At 33.0% G+C, this 21,288-nt stretch overlaps 5 protein-coding genes and 1 pseudogene across 7 annotated transcripts; 5 read left to right on the top strand and 1 right to left on the bottom strand.

Moving 5' to 3' along the window:
- Nucleotides 1-2,615: 2,615 nt before the first annotated feature.
- Nucleotides 2,616-3,947, top strand: LOC9311834 (transcription factor MYB48). Of its 3 annotated transcripts, none has more exons than XM_021026835.1 (3): nt 2,616-2,930; nt 2,969-3,098; nt 3,206-3,947. In XM_021026835.1, the coding sequence occupies exons 1-3, from the start codon at nt 2,813-2,815 to the stop codon at nt 3,729-3,731; spliced, it is 774 nt and encodes a 257-aa protein (XP_020882494.1). In that variant the 5' UTR covers nt 2,616-2,812; the 3' UTR covers nt 3,732-3,947. The 3 variants fall into 3 exon arrangements, with proteins under 3 accessions (XP_020882494.1, XP_002875766.1, XP_020882493.1); XM_002875720.2 differs by having other exon boundaries at nt 2,618-2,898; XM_021026834.1 differs by having other exon boundaries at nt 2,618-2,840.
- On the top strand, nt 3,564-8,356 carry LOC9311835 (mitogen-activated protein kinase kinase kinase ANP1). The gene is made up of 2 exons (XM_002875721.2): nt 3,564-3,651; nt 6,934-8,356. Exon 2 carries the CDS (start codon nt 6,944-6,946, stop codon nt 8,087-8,089), a length of 1,146 nt encoding a protein of 381 aa, XP_002875767.2. The 5' UTR covers nt 3,564-3,651; nt 6,934-6,943; the 3' UTR covers nt 8,090-8,356.
- Nucleotides 8,357-8,709: 353 nt separating this feature from the next.
- LOC9311836 (mitogen-activated protein kinase kinase 7) lies at nt 8,710-9,911 on the top strand. Its single transcript, XM_002875722.2, has one exon. The coding sequence runs from the start codon at nt 8,710-8,712 to the stop codon at nt 9,892-9,894; it is 1,185 nt and encodes a 394-aa protein (XP_002875768.1). The 3' UTR covers nt 9,895-9,911.
- A 4,427-nt stretch (nt 9,912-14,338) lies between these two features.
- On the top strand, nt 14,339-15,200 carry LOC9311837 (annotated as a pseudogene).
- A 663-nt stretch (nt 15,201-15,863) lies between these two features.
- On the top strand, nt 15,864-17,333 carry LOC9311838 (mitogen-activated protein kinase kinase kinase 3). Its single transcript, XM_021026379.1, has one exon. The coding sequence runs from the start codon at nt 15,955-15,957 to the stop codon at nt 17,161-17,163; it is 1,209 nt and encodes a 402-aa protein (XP_020882038.1). The 5' UTR covers nt 15,864-15,954; the 3' UTR covers nt 17,164-17,333.
- A 446-nt stretch (nt 17,334-17,779) lies between these two features.
- Nucleotides 17,780-20,323, bottom strand: LOC9311839 (UDP-galactose/UDP-glucose transporter 5). The gene is made up of 10 exons (XM_002877412.2): nt 20,170-20,323; nt 19,953-20,066; nt 19,711-19,869; nt 19,531-19,629; nt 19,361-19,440; nt 19,162-19,274; nt 18,748-18,836; nt 18,488-18,574; nt 18,320-18,388; nt 17,780-18,228 (listed from the first exon to the last, which is right to left on the bottom strand). The coding sequence occupies exons 1-10, from the start codon at nt 20,281-20,283 to the stop codon at nt 18,109-18,111; spliced, it is 1,044 nt and encodes a 347-aa protein (XP_002877458.1). The 5' UTR covers nt 20,284-20,323; the 3' UTR covers nt 17,780-18,108.
- Nucleotides 20,324-21,288: the final 965 nt, after the last annotated feature.

Consider the following 21,288-nt stretch of genomic DNA (forward strand, 5'->3'; position numbering starts at 1 on the left):
TATCCCTAGATTTGAAGCTATGTGACTGATTAGCTTCTTCCATTTTGCTTTTTCTTTCAAATGAGGATTAGATCCTTACTTATCTCTTTAAGAATTATTCGTTTTACTTTGAGAATCTTCCTAAGTGTTTTGAAGAAGAATAAACTTAATCAGCCCTTGCATTTAACTAAATCATGTCTTGTTTATTATGTATCATTCTCTGGATTCACTTCTTCCTATTAGGGAACTGGAAATAACTTCTCATTAGATTCTGACTCTTTTGGGCATATGTTCAATCTAACTGTTGTTTGTAGTGATATGTTTCTAATTTGACAATTCTTGTTTGAATGTTGTATTTTTAAGCTTCTTATTTAGTAAATGCGAGATTGAGAGTTATCTTTCAGCTGAGGCTATTCTGCTTGGAGCAACCTATCACTCAAATGCGGTGGATATGTGGTCTGTTGGCTGCATTTTTGGTACTACTTCTTCTCTTTTAGTTTCACTTCAGTGTCAATATAGTAAGAACTAACAACTTTGTATATTTTTTATTTGTAGCTGAACTAGTGACCAAGTAAGCAATATAGTAAGAACTAATACATTTCTCAATTCATAAATACACAAATATGACGTTCACTGACTCACTTGTTCTACTTCTATCTTTTTCTGTGGAAATTAATGTTGTTAGACCACCAAACAAAGTCTTTCCTGCATAATTAACACTATTAGAAGAATCTGAACTTGATTTCTATTTGAATAAAAAGGTAACTTATGATTGCTTTGTGGGTGTTACCTGTAGGAAGTTCTTGACTGTCAAATTGTCAATCCCTTTTACCTTGCTGTATTATGAGATAGTTATTTGAAATATCTTTTATCTCTGGAACATTAAGTTGATGAAAGATATGGTTGTTTTTCTAGTAAACTTGAAGGTCCTCTTGTCAAATTGTGCATCTTTATCTCATGATGGATCTCTGGTTGTTGGTGGGTTCTTCGATTCATCAATAAAGGTATGCAATTCTGGTTTCTGAGTTTAGATTGATTTTAGCTTTGTTGCTCTACTAGTTCCTCTTCTTATTGGCATATAAGTTCCCATTGAAATACATTGTGGAAGGATGCCAAAGTATCTTTTAGAGTCTATGGATATTCCCTTTTATCAATCAAATTTGTGTTCAATATCTCTGACTTGTAACGTCTCTTTGTTGGGAAAATGCAGGAGAATGAATAAGGACTACGATTGCAACCTTTAAAGACGTAGATGTGTACGACGTAGAGTTTTGTGTTGAGAAGACATGTCTTGAGTAATGATGAACCTACTAAAGTTGGACACTTTGAGGACTTCAAGAAAGAGAAGGAGAAGATTATGTTCAAGAAGAAAGTAGGAGACATGATTGAAGTTTGTCTTTCTGGTGTTAGATTAATTTTGTTTAAAACTTAGGTATGATGTTATGAAAAGGATGGATAATGTAATATTACTGTTTTGTTGTTGATGATTGATGATTTATGAAATATAAAAAGTATATTATAAATCTAATTAAATTTATTTTGCAAAATAGGATTCAAATATAAAAATTATTTATAAAACCAATCAAATTTATATAGCAAATATAAAATGCTACATTACAATATAAAATAGCACTAAACGTATGCTATAATATAGCATATTAGATCATTTTACTATCGCTATAATTGATCGACGTATAATAGCATGTCAGAAAACGCTATCGTAGGTGGAAAACCTACCATAGCTGCCGATGTCATAGCATTTGTGAATTCGCTATGTAATATGTATTATAGCAGATTTTTCGCGCTAACGATGAACATATTTCTTGTAGTGCAAGCTCCCACAAACAATTGACTTCTAAAGCTGTCCAAGCTTTTGTCGGTTTCTCTTCTCTCTTTTCCTTTTCTAAGCTTCAACAGTTTCTACCAATATAACCCTTAATATAAAGTCAAGAGACACTTCTCTCATATCCCCACAAAAAAAAAGGTGAAGAAAGATCTAGGGTCTTAATTTATACTATTTTTAACACCCATAGAAAATTTATATTAAGAGTTTTTCTACTTTAAATAACAAGAAACTATATATAGAAGACCATACCTTCTTCTTTTTTGGATTGATTTAGGAGATTTTCTGATGCTATTGAAATCCACATTCGAGATAGTGCCTTCCAAAAAATATAAGAAAGAGTTCTTATTATCCACACGGCACAAAAGATAAAAGGCAGCAGAATTAATGGGAGTGTTACATCAGTAACACCAATAACACTCTTTAACGATCAAGTTTTTTTTTATATAATGGCCTTGTGACATCACTATAAAGAGACCCTACATTTTCAATAGGATAATCTCTCAAACATATAGACACTAAGAGCAACCCCATTGATGGTTTCTAAACATAAGTCTCTTATTTTAGAGAGAAAAAATGTATTAATAAAAAAATGTGTAGGTTTCTTGAATAGTGAAGAAACTCTCTCCAAAGTATGTCCAAGTACCTAATATAAGAAATTTTAGAGAGAGTTTCTTCACTGTTCAAGAAACCCACACAATTAAATAATTATATTTTTGTTGTCTTAATGTTAAGAGACTTAGTTAAAAAACCATTATTGGGGTTGCTCTAAGGATTGGAATAAAAAGAAGAAATCATTAGAGATTTAATATTGCGAGTGTGATATCGTGTAGACACACCACAGTGTTAAAAATTTTACCTTATAAATATAGTGGCCAGAGGATGCCATGGTGAAGCAAGCTGAGAAATAACTTTTTAGTAACAAGAGAGAGATAAAGAAGAGCTAAAGAGAGAGATGAAAATGATGCAAGAGGAGAACCGGAAAGGTCCATGGACAGAACAGGAGGACATACTTCTGGTAAATTTTGTTCACTTATTTGGAGATCGACGATGGGATTTTATAGCAAAAGTATCAGGTTTGAAGGTGGAGGGAGAAAGATAAGAATAGGTAAGGAGCCACCATTAATGAGCTAGTTTTGGTTGTAGGTTTGAACAGAACAGGAAAGAGTTGTAGGCTAAGGTGGGTTAATTACCTTCATCCTGGTCTCAAACGCGGCAAGATGACGCCACAAGAAGAGCGCCTCGTCCTTGAGCTTCACGCAAAGTGGGGAAACAGGTCTGATCCATCTAAGAAAGAAACAAAAAGATGGTTACTTGAATCTCAAGTTATTGTTGTAACAAGTATTATTGATACTTAAAAAATTTCCATCTATATCTATGCAGGTGGTCTAAAATAGCCCGAAAATTACCGGGCCGAACGGATAACGAGATAAAGAATTACTGGAGGACTCATATGAGGAAGAAAGCTCAAGAAAAGAAACGTCCTGTTTCCCCAACTTCCTCATTTTCCAACTGCAGCTCTTCATCTATGACCACTACAACCACCAATACTCAAGATACATCGTGCCACTCGCGGAAATCTTCAGGGAAAGTGAGCTTTTACGACACTGGAGGATCCCGATCCACGGGTGAGATGATGAGTCAAGAAACCGAAGACGTATACTCTATGGATGATATATGGAGAGAGATTGATCACTCAGCAGTAAACATAATAAAACCGGTTAAAGACATCTACTCAGAACAAAGCCATTGCTTAAGTTACCCAACTCTGGCTTCTCCAACATGGGAAAGCTCATTGGATTCTATATGGAACATGGATGCAGATAAAAGTAAGATGTCGTCTTCCTTTGCAAAGGATCAGTTTCCTTTCTGTTTCCAACACAGTAGATCACCATGGTCGCCAGGTTAAAATTAAGATTTAATTCATTGAGATAAATCTGTTTTATATATATGTTATATAACTTATAAATACTTTAATAAATACAATAATACCTAACGAATGTAATAGTTTTGTTTGATGAGCACAAAAACAGCGTAAGTCTGGACTCTGTAATCATCACTTGTATAGTAAGTAACAAGCTTAAGTTTGTGTCTATAATGAATAAGAATAAGTCTTGTGATACTACTTTTTTTTTTTTTTTTTTTTGTCAAAGTATACAAGTCAAGACTCTAATTCTAAAGTAAACTACATTTCAATTTTCAGAATTTTTTCTATGTTTCTTTTTGGTGATATCTCTCTTTAATATATCAACAAACAATTGTTGAAAATTTTCATTAATTAAGGTAACTAATAAGCAAATTTGGACAAGAAAGTTATGAAAGTACATCATCTTGTCTGTATTCTTAGGGTGGAGTTATTATTTAGTATCTGAAATCCCATATATATAGAATCCACTCCAATCCGATAAATATATATATATCTCGAGAATGGTCGAGATAGGATCAAGATAGTAAAATCTCGAATCCGGATATGGTGATTTTAAGGTTTATATCCGGATCCGGATCTTAAAATTTTCCAACATCTTAACATTTGAGATTAATTTACTCTTGTATGGTTAAATTTAAACATTTTTCAGCATGAATTTAAGATGGTTTATATGTCTCTTGGATTTTAACCTAAAAGAAAATGACAAAATTACTCCTGCTAATCATGATATTTTTATAGATATCTGAAAAATATCCCTAGGGGAGTTATTGGTATATGGATTTCTACATGGAGAATTAGATGAAGAGATTTTCATGAGTTTACCTCAAGGATACACTACGCCTAATGGAAGTTCTTTACCACCTAATCCAGTATGTCGTCTTCTTAAGTCATTCTATGGACTTAAGCAGGCTTCAAGACAGTGGTACAAGAGGTTTTCTTCTGTTTTACTGGGTGCAAATTATATTCAATCACCTGCTGACAATACCATGTTTGTCAAGATGACTTCAGATTCTTTTATTGTGGTATTAGTCTATGTAGACGACATTATGATAGCAAGCAACAATGATGAAACAGTGGAGGAATTGAAGTCCTTATTGCGTTCAGAATTCAAGATCAAAGATCTAGGTCCTGCAAGATTTTTCCTTGGATTGGAAATAGCAAGATCATCAAAGAGAATTACTGTCTGTCAAAGAAAATATGCTCAAAACTTGTTGGAGGATGCAAGTCTACTGAATTGCAAGCCAAGCTCTATTCCCATGGATCCTACAGTTCATTTGGTTAAAGACATGGGAACTTTGCTACCTAATCCAACAACCTACAGAGAACTCATTGGCCGACTGCTTTATCTGACTATAACAAGACCTGATATCACTTTTGCAGTCCATCAACTGAGTCAATTCATTTCAGCTCCTTCTGATGTTCATCTACATGCAACATACAAAGTTCTAAGGTACATTAAATCTAATCCTGGTCAACATTTACATGTTAATAAAGATTCTGTTAGATCTAAATTTGAGCTCTCCTTCGTTCTCTTCTCCGATTTAATATCTCCGGTGTATCGGACTTCAATAGTTTATAGATTCCATTGTTATTAGTTCATGGAATCTTACATTCTTAATGAAATCTAATGTTACTGGTTTAATGACTTTTAAATTGTGTTCAAAATCTTTTGTTATTCAAAAAGTTTAGTGATCAATAATCATTGACTCTATACTTCTATTAAAATCCAGTGTTATTGATTCTCTATATATTTACTCATACGACACAACTCTCAAAATCTCATGGATATACATGAGAGTCTTACAATTTATGCAAAAAACCACACACACAAATCCATATTTGATATAACCATAATTTTATAAGTAAATCTTTACAACACAAAATCTTTAGATGTAAATATTTACAAAACAATAAACATGGACCACACTTACCGATATACCCAGAATTGTAAGAAATACAAATTTCATTACTTTGTTTATATTTTATAAAAATAATTCAATATACATTTAATGAAAGATTAAAAACCCAGAATTCGTTATGCCAATGGGAAATAAACAAAAAATATGGATCACTAAAAATAAATAGTTATTATTTATACACATAAAAAGACTTTCTTCAAAGTTATATTAAATATATGTAAATTTCAAAGAGATTACATTTGGGAAATTTATATGGAAACATAAAAATATATTACTTTGCAAAAACATTTTTTAAAAAGTTTAAAAAAATCTTTGTAATCCATGAAAACTCATAAAAGTCATTAATAATAATCTATAATAATCTTCGAAACTCTTTAAATCCCTAACTTTAAAAATCTACAAACTCTACACAAATCAACTTGCCAATAACCAGATTTGGATTCTAATCCAAACATCTTAAAAGGTTAGTATATTTTTTTCTCTTTCTTAAAAGGTTAGTATATTTGATCATTTTTTTCTTTGGATAACTTAATCATATAAATAGATTTATTGATTTGTTTGTGTTAACTTTTTTGTAATTATGATTTGAAATTGAAATATTAATTAACATATGATATTGATATATATGAAGACCGACAGATAAGTGGCAAAAATCTATGTTTAAAATTCAATATGATAGGGATAATAAAGTTAACATTAATAATGCATCCTATAACGTTTGGGGAAATAATGTAAATTGGTTCTTACTTCTTAGACACCAGACTCAATACTAAATCAATAACGCGCCAAAGTTAGTTTATTATAAATAAATAACGCGCCAAAATAACGGATTTACAAAATTAATAACGTACCAAAAGTTTGAAGTTGACTGAAAAACAAAATACATTTACCTAAAATTTATATTTTTTTATTTACTTACCTAAACATAGGATTATTTTTTTTGTTCTTTAACTTTAAAATTTTGGATATATATACATTGAATACTTTCTTCCTCTAGAGTCACCTTTATTTTTTTAGTTCCATGAATATAAAAGCTCGTGCAAATGATCAAAGCAAACCAATTGTAAAAGAGACACAGTTTTTGTTTATTCATTAGTAGTCTTTTATTGACTCCATTTTTGAAGGTGAGGTATCCTTTATTTCCTCAAAATTTTCTTGCTTAATGTTTCAGTATTTTTATTTATTTTATAAATTGATTACACTAAAAAAATGAAGGGAAGGCTCTTGACCATTTTTCTTTGCTTCACTATCAAAATGTTTTACAGGGAAAGCGAGATGGATTCTAGGATCTCCATGTCCGCTTATTACAGACGATATGGTCAAAGGAAGCTCAACGATTTGTCGAACCCGCCTCTTAAAAAGCCCAAATATTCACCTACGAAGAACGGCATCGTGATATCCGATTCATCAAGCAACACGATGACCTCTCCTCTTCCCCAAACCCCTACTTTGGCTGTAAAACAATCTCCGACCATTCTTCATCGACAACGTTGTTCGAAGAACAAGAGAAAGAGGAGCTCAACACCGCCGCCTTTGGAGAAGAGTACTAGTAGTAGCAAAGAGATAAGCGAAGGATCATCCACCAAGGGTGGACTAGTAAAAAAGTCTTCGTGTTGGGTCAAATCTCGGTTGCTTGGAAAAGGGGCGTATGGTTCTGTTTATCTAGCGACATATAAGAACGAAGAGAGAGCAATCAAAACTGCAGAAATTTCACGTTCTTTGAGTCTCATCGACGAGGGAAGGATCCTAAGAGGATTGCAATCTCCCTATGTGATTAGCTATTTCGGCGATGAGATGGTACGTGAAGGAAATGGTCATCGTTACAACTTGATACTTGAGTATTGCTCTGGCCAAAGTCTAGGAGATTTGATCAGGAATAATCACGGAGGGTTAATGGAGTTTGATGTAAAGCTGTTCGCTAGAGATGTTCTGTGTGGTCTCATCCATATTCACGAAAAAAACATTATTCATTGTGACATTAAACCCGACAATCTCTTACTCAGCCCTCTTGATCACCGATATAGGTCTAATGGATATATAGCCAAGATTGGGGATTTTGGTTTAGCATTAGAGAAAGGGTCGGTGGAGTATAGAAATGGATCGGGTCATAAGAGAGGTACTAGAAGGTATATGGCTCCGGAGCTAATAAGCCATGGTATTGTGGACTTTAATGTTGATACTTGGTCGTTTGGATGTTCGGTTTTGGAGATGTTAACCGGGAAACAAGTTTGGGGAGAGTATGGTCATTTAACTAAAGAAGATTGGATCAATCTAATTGGTCACACTGATCTCATTCCTCATATACCGAGTGGGTTACCTGCAGAAGCACAAGATTTTCTGAGGAAATGCTTAGTTAAGGATCCTGATTCAAGGTGGGGGGTCAGAGAACTCGTCAGCCATCCCTATCTCAGTTACGATTAGATGTAGACTTGTCTAAATTTTAACTGGGATCAATCATCAAGAGCTTTTTTTATAACTTTCCTTTAATGCAAAATGAATATCCAACATTTAAGTCGATTTACTATGTACAAATATAAAAGGCATGTTGAAAAGGAAAATGTAAAACCTATTAGGTTCAATGTTCTGATATGCTTCTTCTATTGGTTGTTGGTCTCATATAGCCCATATGATATAGGCATGTAAGCTTCTTCTATAATATATTTAGTTATATTAAACTTGTGTTACTCATTATACAAGGATTACTTGGTTTAATAATGGATAGTTTTGACTATTACAATTATATTGAAAAAAATTAAGAAAAAATAAATAAAAAAATCATATATTTGGAGATTACGAGTGGCATGTGCGAACATGATATGATTATCACTTTTACGCGGATCCGTTGATAGTTGATAAATCTAACTAAATTCGCAATTAGTTAAGCAAAATCCACTCAAGAAAAAAAAGGAAACTCTAACGTTGACTAGGTCAAATGAACAACACCAAAAGCTAAAAGGAAAACACAACAGAAGCCTATAAAAAAAAAAGTCTTTTGCCTTCTTGTCTTTGTTTCACTATCAGAGAATTTTGCAGAAAGAAGAATGGAGATGAATTCTGAATTTTCCATGTCTGTTTATCGATATGGTCAGGTTAAGTTCAACGATTACTCAAACCCACCTCTCAAAAAGCCTAAATATTCACCGACGAAGAGCGTCATAGAGATTTCTGATTCATCAAGCAACAACACGATGATCCCTCCTCTGCCTCAAAACCCTATTTTCACTCTAAAACTCTCTCCGATCATTCTTCATATACCTAACACGAAGGACAAGAAAAGGGGGAGATTTACACCGCCGCTTTTGAAAAATAAGAAGAAGAGTAATAGTAGTAGAAGCGTTAAAGAGATAACCAAAGAAGTATTCGATGGAGTAGTGAGAAAGTCTTCTTCTTGGATCAAGTCTGAGTTCCTTGGAAGAGGCTCTTATGGTTCGGTTTATCTAGCGACAAGTAAGAAAGACAAAGGTAAAACAATCATGGCGATAAAATCTGCAGAGATTTCACGAGCTTCAAGTCTTATGGAGGAGGAAAGAATATTAACCCGTCTCTTATCTCCTTTCGTTGTTCGTTGCTATGGCCACGAGATTGCACTTGAGGAGACTCTGTTCGGTGGATCGAGAACGAACTACAATTTGATTCTCGAGTATTGCTCCGGCAAAAGCCTTGCCGACTTGATCGAGAATAACATAGGAGGATTATCAGAGAAAGATGTGAAAATGTTTGCTAGATATATCCTTAACGGTCTCAACTACATCCATAGGGAAAATATTATTCATTGTGACATTAAACCGGAAAATATCTTACTATCCCCTGTGGAGAACCGGATAAGACCTAATGGGTATGTGACAAAGATTGGAGATTTCGGTTTAGCATTGGAGAAGGGGTCGAGCGAGTATGAAAAAGCACCGGGTCATACGAGAGGCACAACTAGATACATGTCTCCGGAGCTTATACGCCACGGGATAGTTGATTACGCTGTTGACATTTGGGCTTACGGATGCACGGTTTTGGAAATGTTTACGGGACAAGAAGTATGGGGAGAACACAGTGATTTGGGTCCTGTAGATTGGGACAGTCTCATCGGTCTAAGCAGTTTCATTCCTTATATACCGGATTGGTTATCTGAAGAAGCACAAGATTTTCTGAGTTGTTGTTTGGTTAGGGATCATGGTTCAAGGTGGGGGATTGGTGCACTCATGAACCATCCCTTTTGCAATGTGGATGTATAATTGTTTAATAATGGTTTTGTTTATGTCTGATTAGTAACCTTGAGTTTATGATTCAAATATTATTAGTTTTACAGTTGTAGAATGAAGCTGTAAGATAAAGAATTCAACTCTGTATTTAATATGTGTGTGAAATTTTTGATTAGCATAAATCATACTTGCGGGATAAATGAGATGAGACTTTATAACTTTAGTATAGAAACACCAAATTTAATTGAGTATTATAGCAAATCACAATATTGTTTCATGAAGGTAGAACACATTCTGATGTCTAAAGCCAGAGCCGTGCTAACATATATGTGCATCGGAGGCGACCATAAAAAAAAAATAGAGTAAAAATGTATCATCGTTTGTGAAAAAGAACTACACTAATAAACAAAGTATTTATTTTAATAACATTTTCAAGCTTTATTAATCTAATCTAAAAAAAAAAACATGATACAACCATCACTATAGTAGATTTAATTGCCAATTATTTAATTTTTTTGTTTAAAATTTGAGTAAAATAATACAAAGTACCCTCATTACATTAAAAACATATATAATAACGAATAATCTTATAACTTGATTATATGGTCGATTTATATATATAGAGAAGAACAAAAAAAAATTTGCATCGAAAAAGTTTAGATTGGTGATTTAGAATAAGATGATGATTAATTATTGGTCTCCCCCAATCTGTTTTAAAACAGTCATCTTGAATTATCAACTTAATGTGGTAACTTATCAGTAGGGGTGTCAAAATGGATAAACCGATTCAAACCGATATATAATCCAATGAGTTTAGGCTTAAATGGTTTATGAGTTGATCCAACTCATTTGTTAAATGGATTGAGTCAATCCATTAATCCAATTATTTGATGGTTTAATGGTTAAATGAGTTAATCCATGAAAATAAAATAATTAATTAATTAATAAATATTATCATCATATAATGCTACAAATAATAATTAATGACATAAATGAGTTATGATATCACGTTTTTGGCGGGTAAATCACGGAATCACGTTTTCGTGGGAAAATCCGGAATCACGCTTTTGGCGGGGGAAAATATGGAATCATGTTTTTGGCGAGAAAATGTGGATCGCTTTTTGGCGGAAAAATGCGGAATCATGTTTTTGGCGGGAAAATGTGGAATCATGTTTTTGGCGGAAAAATGCGGAATCATGTTTTTGGCGGGAAAATGTGGAATCACATTTTGGCGGGAAAATACGGAATCACGTTTTTGGCGGGAAAAATACGAAATCATGTTTTTGGCGGGAAAATGTGAAATCACTTTTTGGCGGGAAAATCACGGAATCACATTTTGGCGGGAAAATTTACGGAATTGCATTTTTGGCGGGAAAATGTGGAATCACTTTTTGGCGGGAAAATCACGGAATCGCATTTTTGGCGGGAAAATGCGGAATCACGGTTTTGGCGGGAAAATAGGAAATCACGTTTTTGGCGGAAAAATGTAGAATCATATTTTTGGCGGGAAATGCGAAATTCCATTTCTAGCGGAAAATTTTACGGAATTGCATTTTTGGCGGGAAAATGTTGAATCACGTTTTGGCGGAAAAATTTATTTCATGGATTTAATAGTTAAATCATGTCTACATTGATTTATTAAAATCAGTTTTGACATTTGATTTGATTATATTTGGTTTAGACATTTGATTTAGAATGTTTAATTTTTATTGGTTTGGTTATGAGTAATCCACTAATCCATTCTAACATAAACCATTTCAATCTAATTCATTAAACTCACTAATCCATTAAATCCATTAATCCATTAGTATCCAAATTTCTCATTCATTATATCTATGGATTGGATTGGTTTGGATTGATCCATTAACTTTTATCCATTTTGACACCCCTACTTATCAGTAAATTAATTATCAACTTAAATTGGTAACTTATCAGAAGCAGCCAAAGTATGGTCTTATGTTTGTTTCTATTTGTTTAGAATCTAAACTTTGAATATGTGAATTGTTTTTGTAAATTTTTTGCTTAGTTTTCTGTATAATGTTACTTATGTTTTGATCATTTTTTGCTTAACATTTGCTTACTTTTGATCAATTTTTTTTCTTGATTATTTAAATTACTAGATTATGTACCCGCATGATTTTAATTAATTTTTTTTTTATCAATGTGGATCTGTGAGTTTAAATCTAATCATTTGATTTTTTTATTATTTTACTTTATTTATGTGCATTATCTTTCTATAGTAGTAAAAAATTTCTTCACTTTTTACTACAATTTCTTTCGTTATCTTCTATGATTCACTTGTTGCTTCCCGACATCTTCTCTTTTCACTTTATATTGACTCACATATAATTTATTCGATTGTGAATTAGTTCTCAAGATATATCGTATATCATTTCTCCTTCCTATCTTTGAATATTCAATTCGTTTTTTATATGTTGCACAATTTTTTTATTAAAGTGAACATCAAAAAATTTGAGGAAATGTTTTGTCCTAAGATTTCTTTGACTATGGGTGTAAATGGTGACACTAGTTTGAGGAATTATTGAGGAAAAGTTGTGGAATTTTACTTTGGTTACATCATTTACACTAATGAAAACTTGAGGAATACTAGTCACATCAATTAGTAAAACTTGAGGAATTTTAGGTTTTTCTTTATTTTAATAAAAAAGTAAATTATTTTTGTAACTATAAATATTTAAATTCAATAGTAAAACTTGTGAGTAAAAAATTCTAAATCAGAAAATATTATAAAAAAAAAAATTAGTTTTAAGATTTTATAGTTTAAATCATGTTTGATTAAATTATCAAATATATTAACTTTAGGGGGGTGTTATTGGTTTATTAATTTGTAAATCCATATAGAATTTGAAAATTTCTATTAATTATGAAATCAAGATTTATGGATTTTGAAATAACATGTGTTTACCCATGGATTTGAATCTTTCTATTTTTCTCTTTCAATTCCATTCAATTCCATTTAAAACATAATTTGGATTCTCAAATCCAAAAACAAATAACTAAACGAATAACATATGATTTTAACTAGTATTTATAAATCATAGAACCAATAACACATGAATTTATTTAGGATTTTAAAATCAATGATTGAATGATTTTTGTTTAAATTTCTAATTCCATATAAATCCATGAACCAATAACCCCTCCTAGATTTTCACCAAAATCACCAAAATATATGATAATAATATTTGATAAAACTTTAAAATATTAACTTAAAACCTCCGATAATTTTTGTCATCTTAAGAACTTTTAGATATATTAGAGAATTTAATTCATTTAAAAACAAAATCATATTTATGTTTGAGTAATTTGAGTATATGTCTATTATAGTAATTTTAAATTGATTCAAAATTCAACTTTATTGTTTAGAAGTTATAATTTTTCAGAATATTTCGTTTTTAACTAATTTTGTTGGAATTTTTTTTCCTAATTATTTTTTTATAAGTTTATTTGATTAATTAATTTTTCAAAAAATTCAGCCAGATTCAGCAGTTACCATTTGAACTTTAAATTATTCAGCCAGATTCTGCAAGAAATCACAAATAAATTCAGCTAGATTCAGCCGGATTCCTCGGTTATCATTTAGGCCCTATGTTTTGGTGGATGTAAAATTGTTTTGTATACAATAAATTTCATATGTAAACTCATTCCTATTCAAAACATCAGATTTTAACGTCAATTTTTTCGCTTTATCTTGACTGTTTTAAATATATAAAATTCTCTTTTCACATATATAATTTAACGTATATTATGATTCTAGATAGTATTATTAGTGTTGATTTTTCTAAAATATGTATATTACGAAATCATAAAAGTTATTCTAATTTTAAAATACATTTAAATACTATATACTCAATCCTTCTTATTTTTATCAGGAATTGATACTTTGACCTTACAAATATATTCTCAAATTTTAAATGTGTATTTTTCAGAAATGAATTACTTTTTTTTTTAAGTCAGCACCTTTAAATTTGGTATTTTTAACTCTTATTTTTGATTATTATTCCATTAAAATATATGATAAGTTTTTGTTTTCTTATCTCTCACCATTTAAAAATAATTACTCATTACATGTTAAGATATAATTACCTAATTTTATATTTCTCCAATCTCAATTCAAAAGTTTTATATTTAAATATGAGTAAGATAAGATTATTCATTTTGTGTTGTATATTTGTTTTTCGTCTTTCATATTTAATTCATTTTTTGTAGATTATTGTTTTTTTTAAATGAAAGGTGATCAGATAAAGTATGTGAATTAATTTATTTTTACTGTTTTTTGTTTTAATAAATTATATATGTAGAGCCTACAAAAATAATAAAATGTGATGACATGGATGTTGATGTGGACACATTAGATATGGACACATTAAATGTCAATAATCATAATATATTGATAGATGTGTTTTTACTATAAAAAATTTGCATCGAAAAAGTTCAGATTGATTATTAAAAACAAAACCCTTTTGTTGTGTCCTTCTATGTGGAGAAGGACGAGAAGAATCCTTTACTCGAGAAGATTTACTACAACACGTTACACGAGTACTGTTCAGGAAGAAACCTAGCGAAACACATTGAAAGAAACAGAGGAAAATTACCGGAAGATGATGTGAAGAGTTTCGCTAGTGAGATATTGGTTGGTCTCAAGTATCTTCATGAAGAGAAGATCATTCACTGTGATATCAAACTTACTTGCGTTTAAGAATAACCGATTTGCTAAGATCGCTGGTTTTGGGAAAGCGATAAAGAAAGGGTCGGTTGAGTATGGTGATGGGTTAGGCCATAGGAGAGGCACGTCATGGTTTTTGTCGCCTGAGGTTATGATGGGCATGGTTTGGATTATGGTGCTGATGTATGGGCTTTTGGGTGTACCGTGCTTGAGATGTTGACTGGAGAACGAGTTTGGAGTAAGTTTGGTAAGCTTGATTGGGAAGGTTGGAAAACATTTATTGCTAAAACTCTTATTGTTTACCAAGTGTCGTTAGCTCAACTGGTAAAGACCCTAGGCGAATCTTAGAAGTCGCCGGTTCGAGTGACGCTTAGGACGAAACTAATATTATATGCTGTGGTTTCGGGCGTGGGGGGATTACGGGCTTTTTGGCCCAGAACCTCCTGGTATTAAAAAAAAAAAAAAAAAAAAAAAAAATTGTATTGCTCCCCATATTCCTGATTACTTGTCTGAGAAGGCAAATGATTTTCTCACAAAGTGTTTGGAGAGAGACCCTGGTAAGAGGTGGTCTGTTGATAGTTTGCTCAAACATCAGTTCCTTAAAGAAGAAGAAGACGTGGCCATTGAAATAGATGAAGGATTCGGAAGATGACCTATAAAAAGATGATCATGTTAATTTTCACACTTTTTTGGATCTTGTTACATTATTTATATGACATTCATGCAAAAACAAGGATGATTATTTGAAGAGAAAATATGTTTCGGTTTCACAGAAGTAACTGATTTTCCAAAAACTTGGGATTGAGTGTCAATTAAACTCGATAATTGAGAGAAGTAACGTTGCTTACTTTTTCTAATAGATATATAATTAAGAGATAATCAGCTTCTAACAAATGCAGACTCTAAGCAGATAGTCAAATAAGAAAAGGTCAATAAACAACAGACACTAATCAAAACAAGTCAAGAACTAATAAATATTGGGCCCAAATGCCAACAAAAAACATATCGGGCCCAAAAGCCTACATTTTGTACAGAGATTAGATTTTGATTGAAAAAATAATTAGTTTTTAATTCCGGTTCGGTTCAGGGCGAGACCTGATTGAATTTTGTTTAGAATTTTAAGTTTTAACTAGCGAGGGCAATTGATAAAGAAAAAAAAAGGAAATTCATATTTTGCTTCAGAAATATTACCCAAACCGTGTAACAGCTGCCAGCTGGATAATTGTTTTTTTTTGCCTAAACCCAAAAGAAAAAAGGAAACTTGAGTCCCAAGGGTTACAAAACACAGATCACTTTATAAATACGGTCTCTCTCGCAGTCTCGCCTCCAATCTCTGTTTCATCGCTTTTTTTTAATAACAACAATTCAGAGAAAATAGAAAGAGATAGAGTTCTAGATAGAGAAAGATGTCGACATCAACATCTTCTGATCGATTAGGTCAATGGGAGGACGACAACTCGAACCGTCCTCACAAGAAGTTTAAGTATTCACGAACCAGATCAGAGACGAACGTGATAGACGATGATGCAGATTCTTCGAACCGTTCAATCACAAGAAAGCCAGAAAGTGATTCGTGGGTGGTGACTCGTTATCTTGGAAACGTCTCTGGCTCATACGGCTCTGTTTACGTAGCCGTCAGAACAACCGACGGAGACGAAGACGATCTTCCTTACGAGATGGTCATCAAATCTAGTCAGCTCTCAGAAGCAGCATATCTTATGAACGAGGAAAATTACTTAACACGTCTCAAAAGCCCGTTTATCGTCTCCTGTTACGGCCATGAGATGACAGAGGAGAAGAACGAGAAGAAGAAGTACTTCAACACTATTCACGAGTACTGTCCTGGTCAAAGCCTTGCGAAACACGTCAAAAGACATGAAGGAGGATTACCAGTTGTTGATGTGAAGAGATACGCTAGTGATATCTTGTTTGGTCTCAAGTGTATACATGAAGATGAGATCATTCATCGCGACATCAAACCAAAAAACATATTACTCACGCCTAGCGGTTGTGGGTTTAAGGCTAAGATCTCTGGTCTTGGAAACGCGATTGAGAAATGGTGGATTGAGGATGGTGGAAGCTGGAATCATAGGAGTGGCACTGCAAGGTTTATGTCACCGGAGCTTATAAGGAATATGGTTTTGGATTATGGTGCGGATGTGTGGGCTTTTGGGTGTACCGTGCTTGAGATGTTGACTGGAGAACGATTTTTGAGTGAGTTTGGTAAGCTTGATTGGGAAGGTTGGGAAACTCTCATTGGTAAAAGTGGAATTGTTCCCTATATCCCTGATTACTTGTCTGATAAGGCAAAGGATTTTCTCACAAAGTGTTTGGAGAGAGACCCATCTAAAAGGTGGTCTGTTGATAGTTTGATCAAACATGAGTTCTTGAATGACGAAGAAGCGGAAGAAGAAGAAGAAGAAGAGGAGGAGGCATGTGAAGAAATAGGATATGCAGAGGTAGAAGCATATGAAGCAAATCTAGAAGCTGAAGCGGCATTTGAAGAAGAAGAAGAAGAAGAAGAAGAAGAAGAAGAAGAAGAAGAAGAAGGAGAAGAAGCAATTGAAATTGAAATTGATGAAGAATATCCTAAAGAGGATTCGGATGAAGATTAAAGAAGTTGATATTAATGTCAAGTCACACTTTTTGGAATCTTATTTCATTATTTGTTTAATATTTGCAAAATTAGGATGATTATTGTACGACAAAACTATGTTTCAGTTGCTCTGTATATATTGATTTTGAGATATTGTGCCAATCGTACTTGAGATGATAAAAGGGGATTTATAAAGAAAATGGAAATTTTATGGAATATTTTGGGATCTTTGCTTAGTCAAAGTCCATGGTCTGTGAATTGTGACTTTTGGTTCTGTTCTAATCTTCTTTAGCCTGCTCCTTGAAGCTTGCTCCTGACTTATGCAGCCTGAGACATTGTCCTTTTTAGCAATGTCACCTGCAAGTGTTTAGAACTGTAAATCACAAAATTTACTCCTTCGAAGATATTGAAGTTGCGCCTTAATTTTCTCGAATGATTCTGAACAAGTGAAATGATATTAGTGTCTCCTTGTTGATTCTGCAGCTGTTAGCAAATAGTTGATGTCCCGGTCCAAAGTAGCGAGCTTGGCACGAAGAGTTTGCTGAATCTCTCTGATGAACACAGTAATAACCAAACTTCTACACTCTATCAAATTATGGGTTTATATGAAGGAAATTAACTGGCAGAAATTTGAGAGTGGGAAATTCAGTTGATATGAATCAGCCATTGTATCACAAATTTATGATATTTCTTGATACAATATCAAAATTCCATTACAATTTTACAAAACCATTTGAACAACTCTAGAATAAACAGTAAAGAATTTGATCATTGGTCTCCTTGTCTGCACAAAAGGTAGAAGAAAGAAACAAGAAACTGCATTTGCAAACATTAGGCTCTATGAGTACCCGTCCTACGTCTCAACCGCTTAGTTTTGTTAGTTAGATGCCTCCAAGTCAGAGAGAGCATTAGATTTGGCTGGTAACTGTTTAAGCATCAGAGAAGATAAGGCTCTCTCTGTGCTTTAAGGGTTTCCCTTCAGAGGCTGAGCCTCTTCATCCGGTGGAAGTTCTTGAGCTGCCTGCGGCTTTTCTGATCTCTTCTTCACTAAGGTTTTAGCATATAGAGATCCGAAAACAATTACCTGTGCCAGTGAAAATTGGGTTTAGCTTCGGGAAAAAGGAGAGATCACAAAAGAGGGAAGACAAAGTAAAGAGAGGATTGGAGGAGCTTACGGATCCAATACACTGCTCCCAGCTAAGCGGGTGTGAGAACCAAATGCAGGAGAGCATAATGCTCACAAGCTTTTTATTTTTCAGACAAAGAAGAAATTAGATTTGATTATATTGTGCTTAGGAATCAAAGAGTTGAGATCAGAGTAACTAACTAACTAACTAACTTACCTGTCTTGTTGTCATTATGGCAGCAAACGTTAGAGCACCAAATGTCCTAATGGTGTACGAAATGAAAAATTGGCTGGCTGTTGCTACCTGCAAAACAACGTGTTCATCTCTGGTTAGTTGTGACCACTGCTGCAATGCAATCATACCCGTCTGATTTGGATATATTTTCCAGAACATGATAAATGTAATGACTCTTTGACAAAAAAAAAAAAAAAAAAAAAAAAAAAAAGATAAATGTAATGACTAAGCTGAAAACTTACAGTGGAAAGCAAAGCGATGTCAAAAAGACAATCCCTATGTCGAGAAACAAAGTCTACTGCTGGGAGTAAATGTCCTTGCAATATAAGGCCTATCGATCAAGAAATTTCACATATGAGTAGCAAAAAGCATGGTCAACCTGATTCTCAAGCATTTTTAGGTCCACACATTGAGGTTTATACAAGGCAGCTGAGTTCTATATCGAAAAGCACTGATGGACTAAGAGAATCACAGTCAGAATAAGAACGTTTCCTAATATCTACGGGGTTTAGATTTACTAACATATGGCCTCAGTTGAATCTTAAATCAGAAGTTTATATATAATCAATCAGTAATGGAAACTAATCATCACATGGTCCAGAGTCCAAACAAATGAGAATAAAAGAGACAAAAGAAGCACAAAGAGAAGTTCTCACCAGTAAAACTAAGAATAGAGGAACAAATTGTTGTGTAGAATATCTGGTTATGTATTTCCATATTATAACCTTTAAAGAGTTTGTCTTGGAATGTGCTTGTAAAACCATCAAACCTGTTACCAACACCCCAATTATGGATGAGCCAAAAGAGTATTGAGATTCATAAGTCAACAATGAAACGAGTAAAACGGATACGTACCCAAGATAACCAACCATAAGGGATACACCCCAGACAGTGTTTTCTCTTCCCTTGTTGTACGGACTAATATCATCTCCCGCCTACAACTCAAGTACATAAACAACAGAGCAGCCAAGATAAGCTTACTACAAACTAATGGAGAGATCTCTTTAGAAAGATTGTGTTTTTACCGGAAAAAGAATAAACACAGAGCAGCCAAGAGTCACGAGAAACGCCACTAAATAATCAAATCCCCTATACTTTTTCTGCATGATGAGAGTTCCCCAAACCTGTAAAAGACAGCACATAGATTAAAGAGTGTTGATAAACTCACATGTACACAAAAGTTTCCTCCTTTACATAAAACTTACCATTACAGGTATCATTTTGGCACATTTAGCCAAAGTTTGGACTGGGAAACTCACATACTTGAGGGCCTCATATTGGCATGTTGTGGTTAAGATGTTAGTTACTGATATGAGACAATACTTATAAACCGGAGCTACAGGATCCAAAACTTTCTTGCTTCCCTACAAATACACAAATTAAGCTTCTTTATGTATATTGAGATAGTATGAATATAAACTACAAGACAAGATTTGATAAGTGTTACCAGTAAAGCAGCAGCAGAAACAGCTGATGTAGTAAGACGATTACAGAAAACAAGAAACAAAGAGTGCGTAAAGTACTCTTTTTTCAATCCATAAGGCACTCTCATGATCTTCTCCTGCAATTACAATCACATATTCGATAAAACCCAGATCGTTTCTTGAATCAATTTGACCAATGAGAGACGAATTCGAAGGTAAAACTAAAAGGAACTGAGAGACCTGAAGAAGACCGTAGATGACGAGAGTAATCATGATCCCAGAGATAGCGAAAACAGCTTTCCATAGCTTCTTCTTCTTCTCCTTGGCTTCGTTTACAGAATCTGGCTCAGCCATTTTTTCTCCATTAACGATCCGCTTCTCTCTCTCTCTCCCTCGCCAAGACAACAAAAGAAACAACTAACCAAAAAATTCAATCAGGTCCCGCTCGAACCGAACCGAACCGGAATTTAAACCAATTGGTTATCAAATTTTATTTATATTATGAATAACATAATATGATCTAGACCCATCTTCACTAAAGAATTTATTTAATAGTCTTGATTTATTAATGGAATTTTCATTTTTGTAGCCATTAGCCTAAAGAATAGTCTTTATTTAATAGTTTCCATCAGTTTGCATTTTGCAACAAAGAATAATTGCATTGGACAGGAAGTTTAGTTACATCTCCGGTTAATATTTAGGAAGTATAATTATTAGTTTCCAAACGATTTAGTTTTTAGAATAGATTAAATATTACATGTTGTGTGATTAAATTATTTTGAAGTTTGACAAAAAAAAAAGAAATTCATATAATAATGCGAATTTAGAAAATGATACTAAGCTAATTGCTATGACCAATACAAACTATATTAAACCTGGAATTTATGTATATTATAGTGATTTGTTAGGATTTCGATAAATAAAAATAACATTCGTATGCTGATATTTATTTTTAAAGGATTTTTGGAGTATTGTGTTATATTATAGGTTTTTATTCTCTATTCTTTAAAGTCATATCAATTTATGTTAAGATGAAAATAATATGATCAAGACCCATCTTCGACTACACCATTTATTCGATAGTCTTGATTTGATTTATGAAACTTTCTTCTTTGTAGCCATTAGCCTAAGTTTCTACCAGCTTCCAACAAAGAATAATTGAATTGAAGGGGAAGTTTAGTTACATCTCTAATAAATATTTAAGAAGTATAACTATTATTTCCCAAACGATTTAGTTTTTATAATAGATTAAATATTTACATGTTTTGTGATTAAATTATTCTGTAGTTTCACAAAACAAAATTACAAATTTATCTAATAATGCGAATTTAGAAAATGATACTAAGCTAATTGCTATGA

This window comes from Arabidopsis lyrata, assembly GCF_000004255.2.
Source record: "Arabidopsis lyrata subsp. lyrata unplaced genomic scaffold ARALYscaffold_5, whole genome shotgun sequence".
Taxonomy (NCBI): domain Eukaryota; kingdom Viridiplantae; phylum Streptophyta; class Magnoliopsida; order Brassicales; family Brassicaceae; genus Arabidopsis; species Arabidopsis lyrata.

Excerpts from the sequence above, each read along its gene's own strand:
- LOC9311839 (XM_002877412.2), bottom strand. The coding sequence starts at position 20,283 with ATGGCTGAGCCAGATTCTGTAAACGAAGCCAAGGAGAAGAAGAAGAAG. Across the intron at positions 19,870-19,952 it reads TTTCTGCTGCTGCTTTACTG|GGAAGCAAGAAAGTTTTGGA; the intron begins GTAACACTTATC and ends GTGTATTTGTAG. Across the intron at positions 19,275-19,360 it reads CTTATGGTTGGTTATCTTGG|GTTTGATGGTTTTACAAGCA; the intron begins GTACGTATCCGT and ends TGTTGGTAACAG.
- LOC9311835 (XM_002875721.2), top strand. The coding sequence starts at position 6,944 with ATGGATTCTAGGATCTCCATGTCCGCTTATTACAGACGATATGGTCAA.
- LOC9311838 (XM_021026379.1), top strand. The coding sequence starts at position 15,955 with ATGTCGACATCAACATCTTCTGATCGATTAGGTCAATGGGAGGACGAC.
- LOC9311836 (XM_002875722.2), top strand. The coding sequence starts at position 8,710 with ATGGAGATGAATTCTGAATTTTCCATGTCTGTTTATCGATATGGTCAG.
- LOC9311834 (XM_002875720.2), top strand. The coding sequence starts at position 2,778 with ATGAAAATGATGCAAGAGGAGAACCGGAAAGGTCCATGGACAGAACAG. Across the intron at positions 2,899-2,968 it reads TTTTATAGCAAAAGTATCAG|GTTTGAACAGAACAGGAAAG; the intron begins GTTTGAAGGTGG and ends TTTTGGTTGTAG. Across the intron at positions 3,099-3,205 it reads CACGCAAAGTGGGGAAACAG|GTGGTCTAAAATAGCCCGAA; the intron begins GTCTGATCCATC and ends ATATCTATGCAG.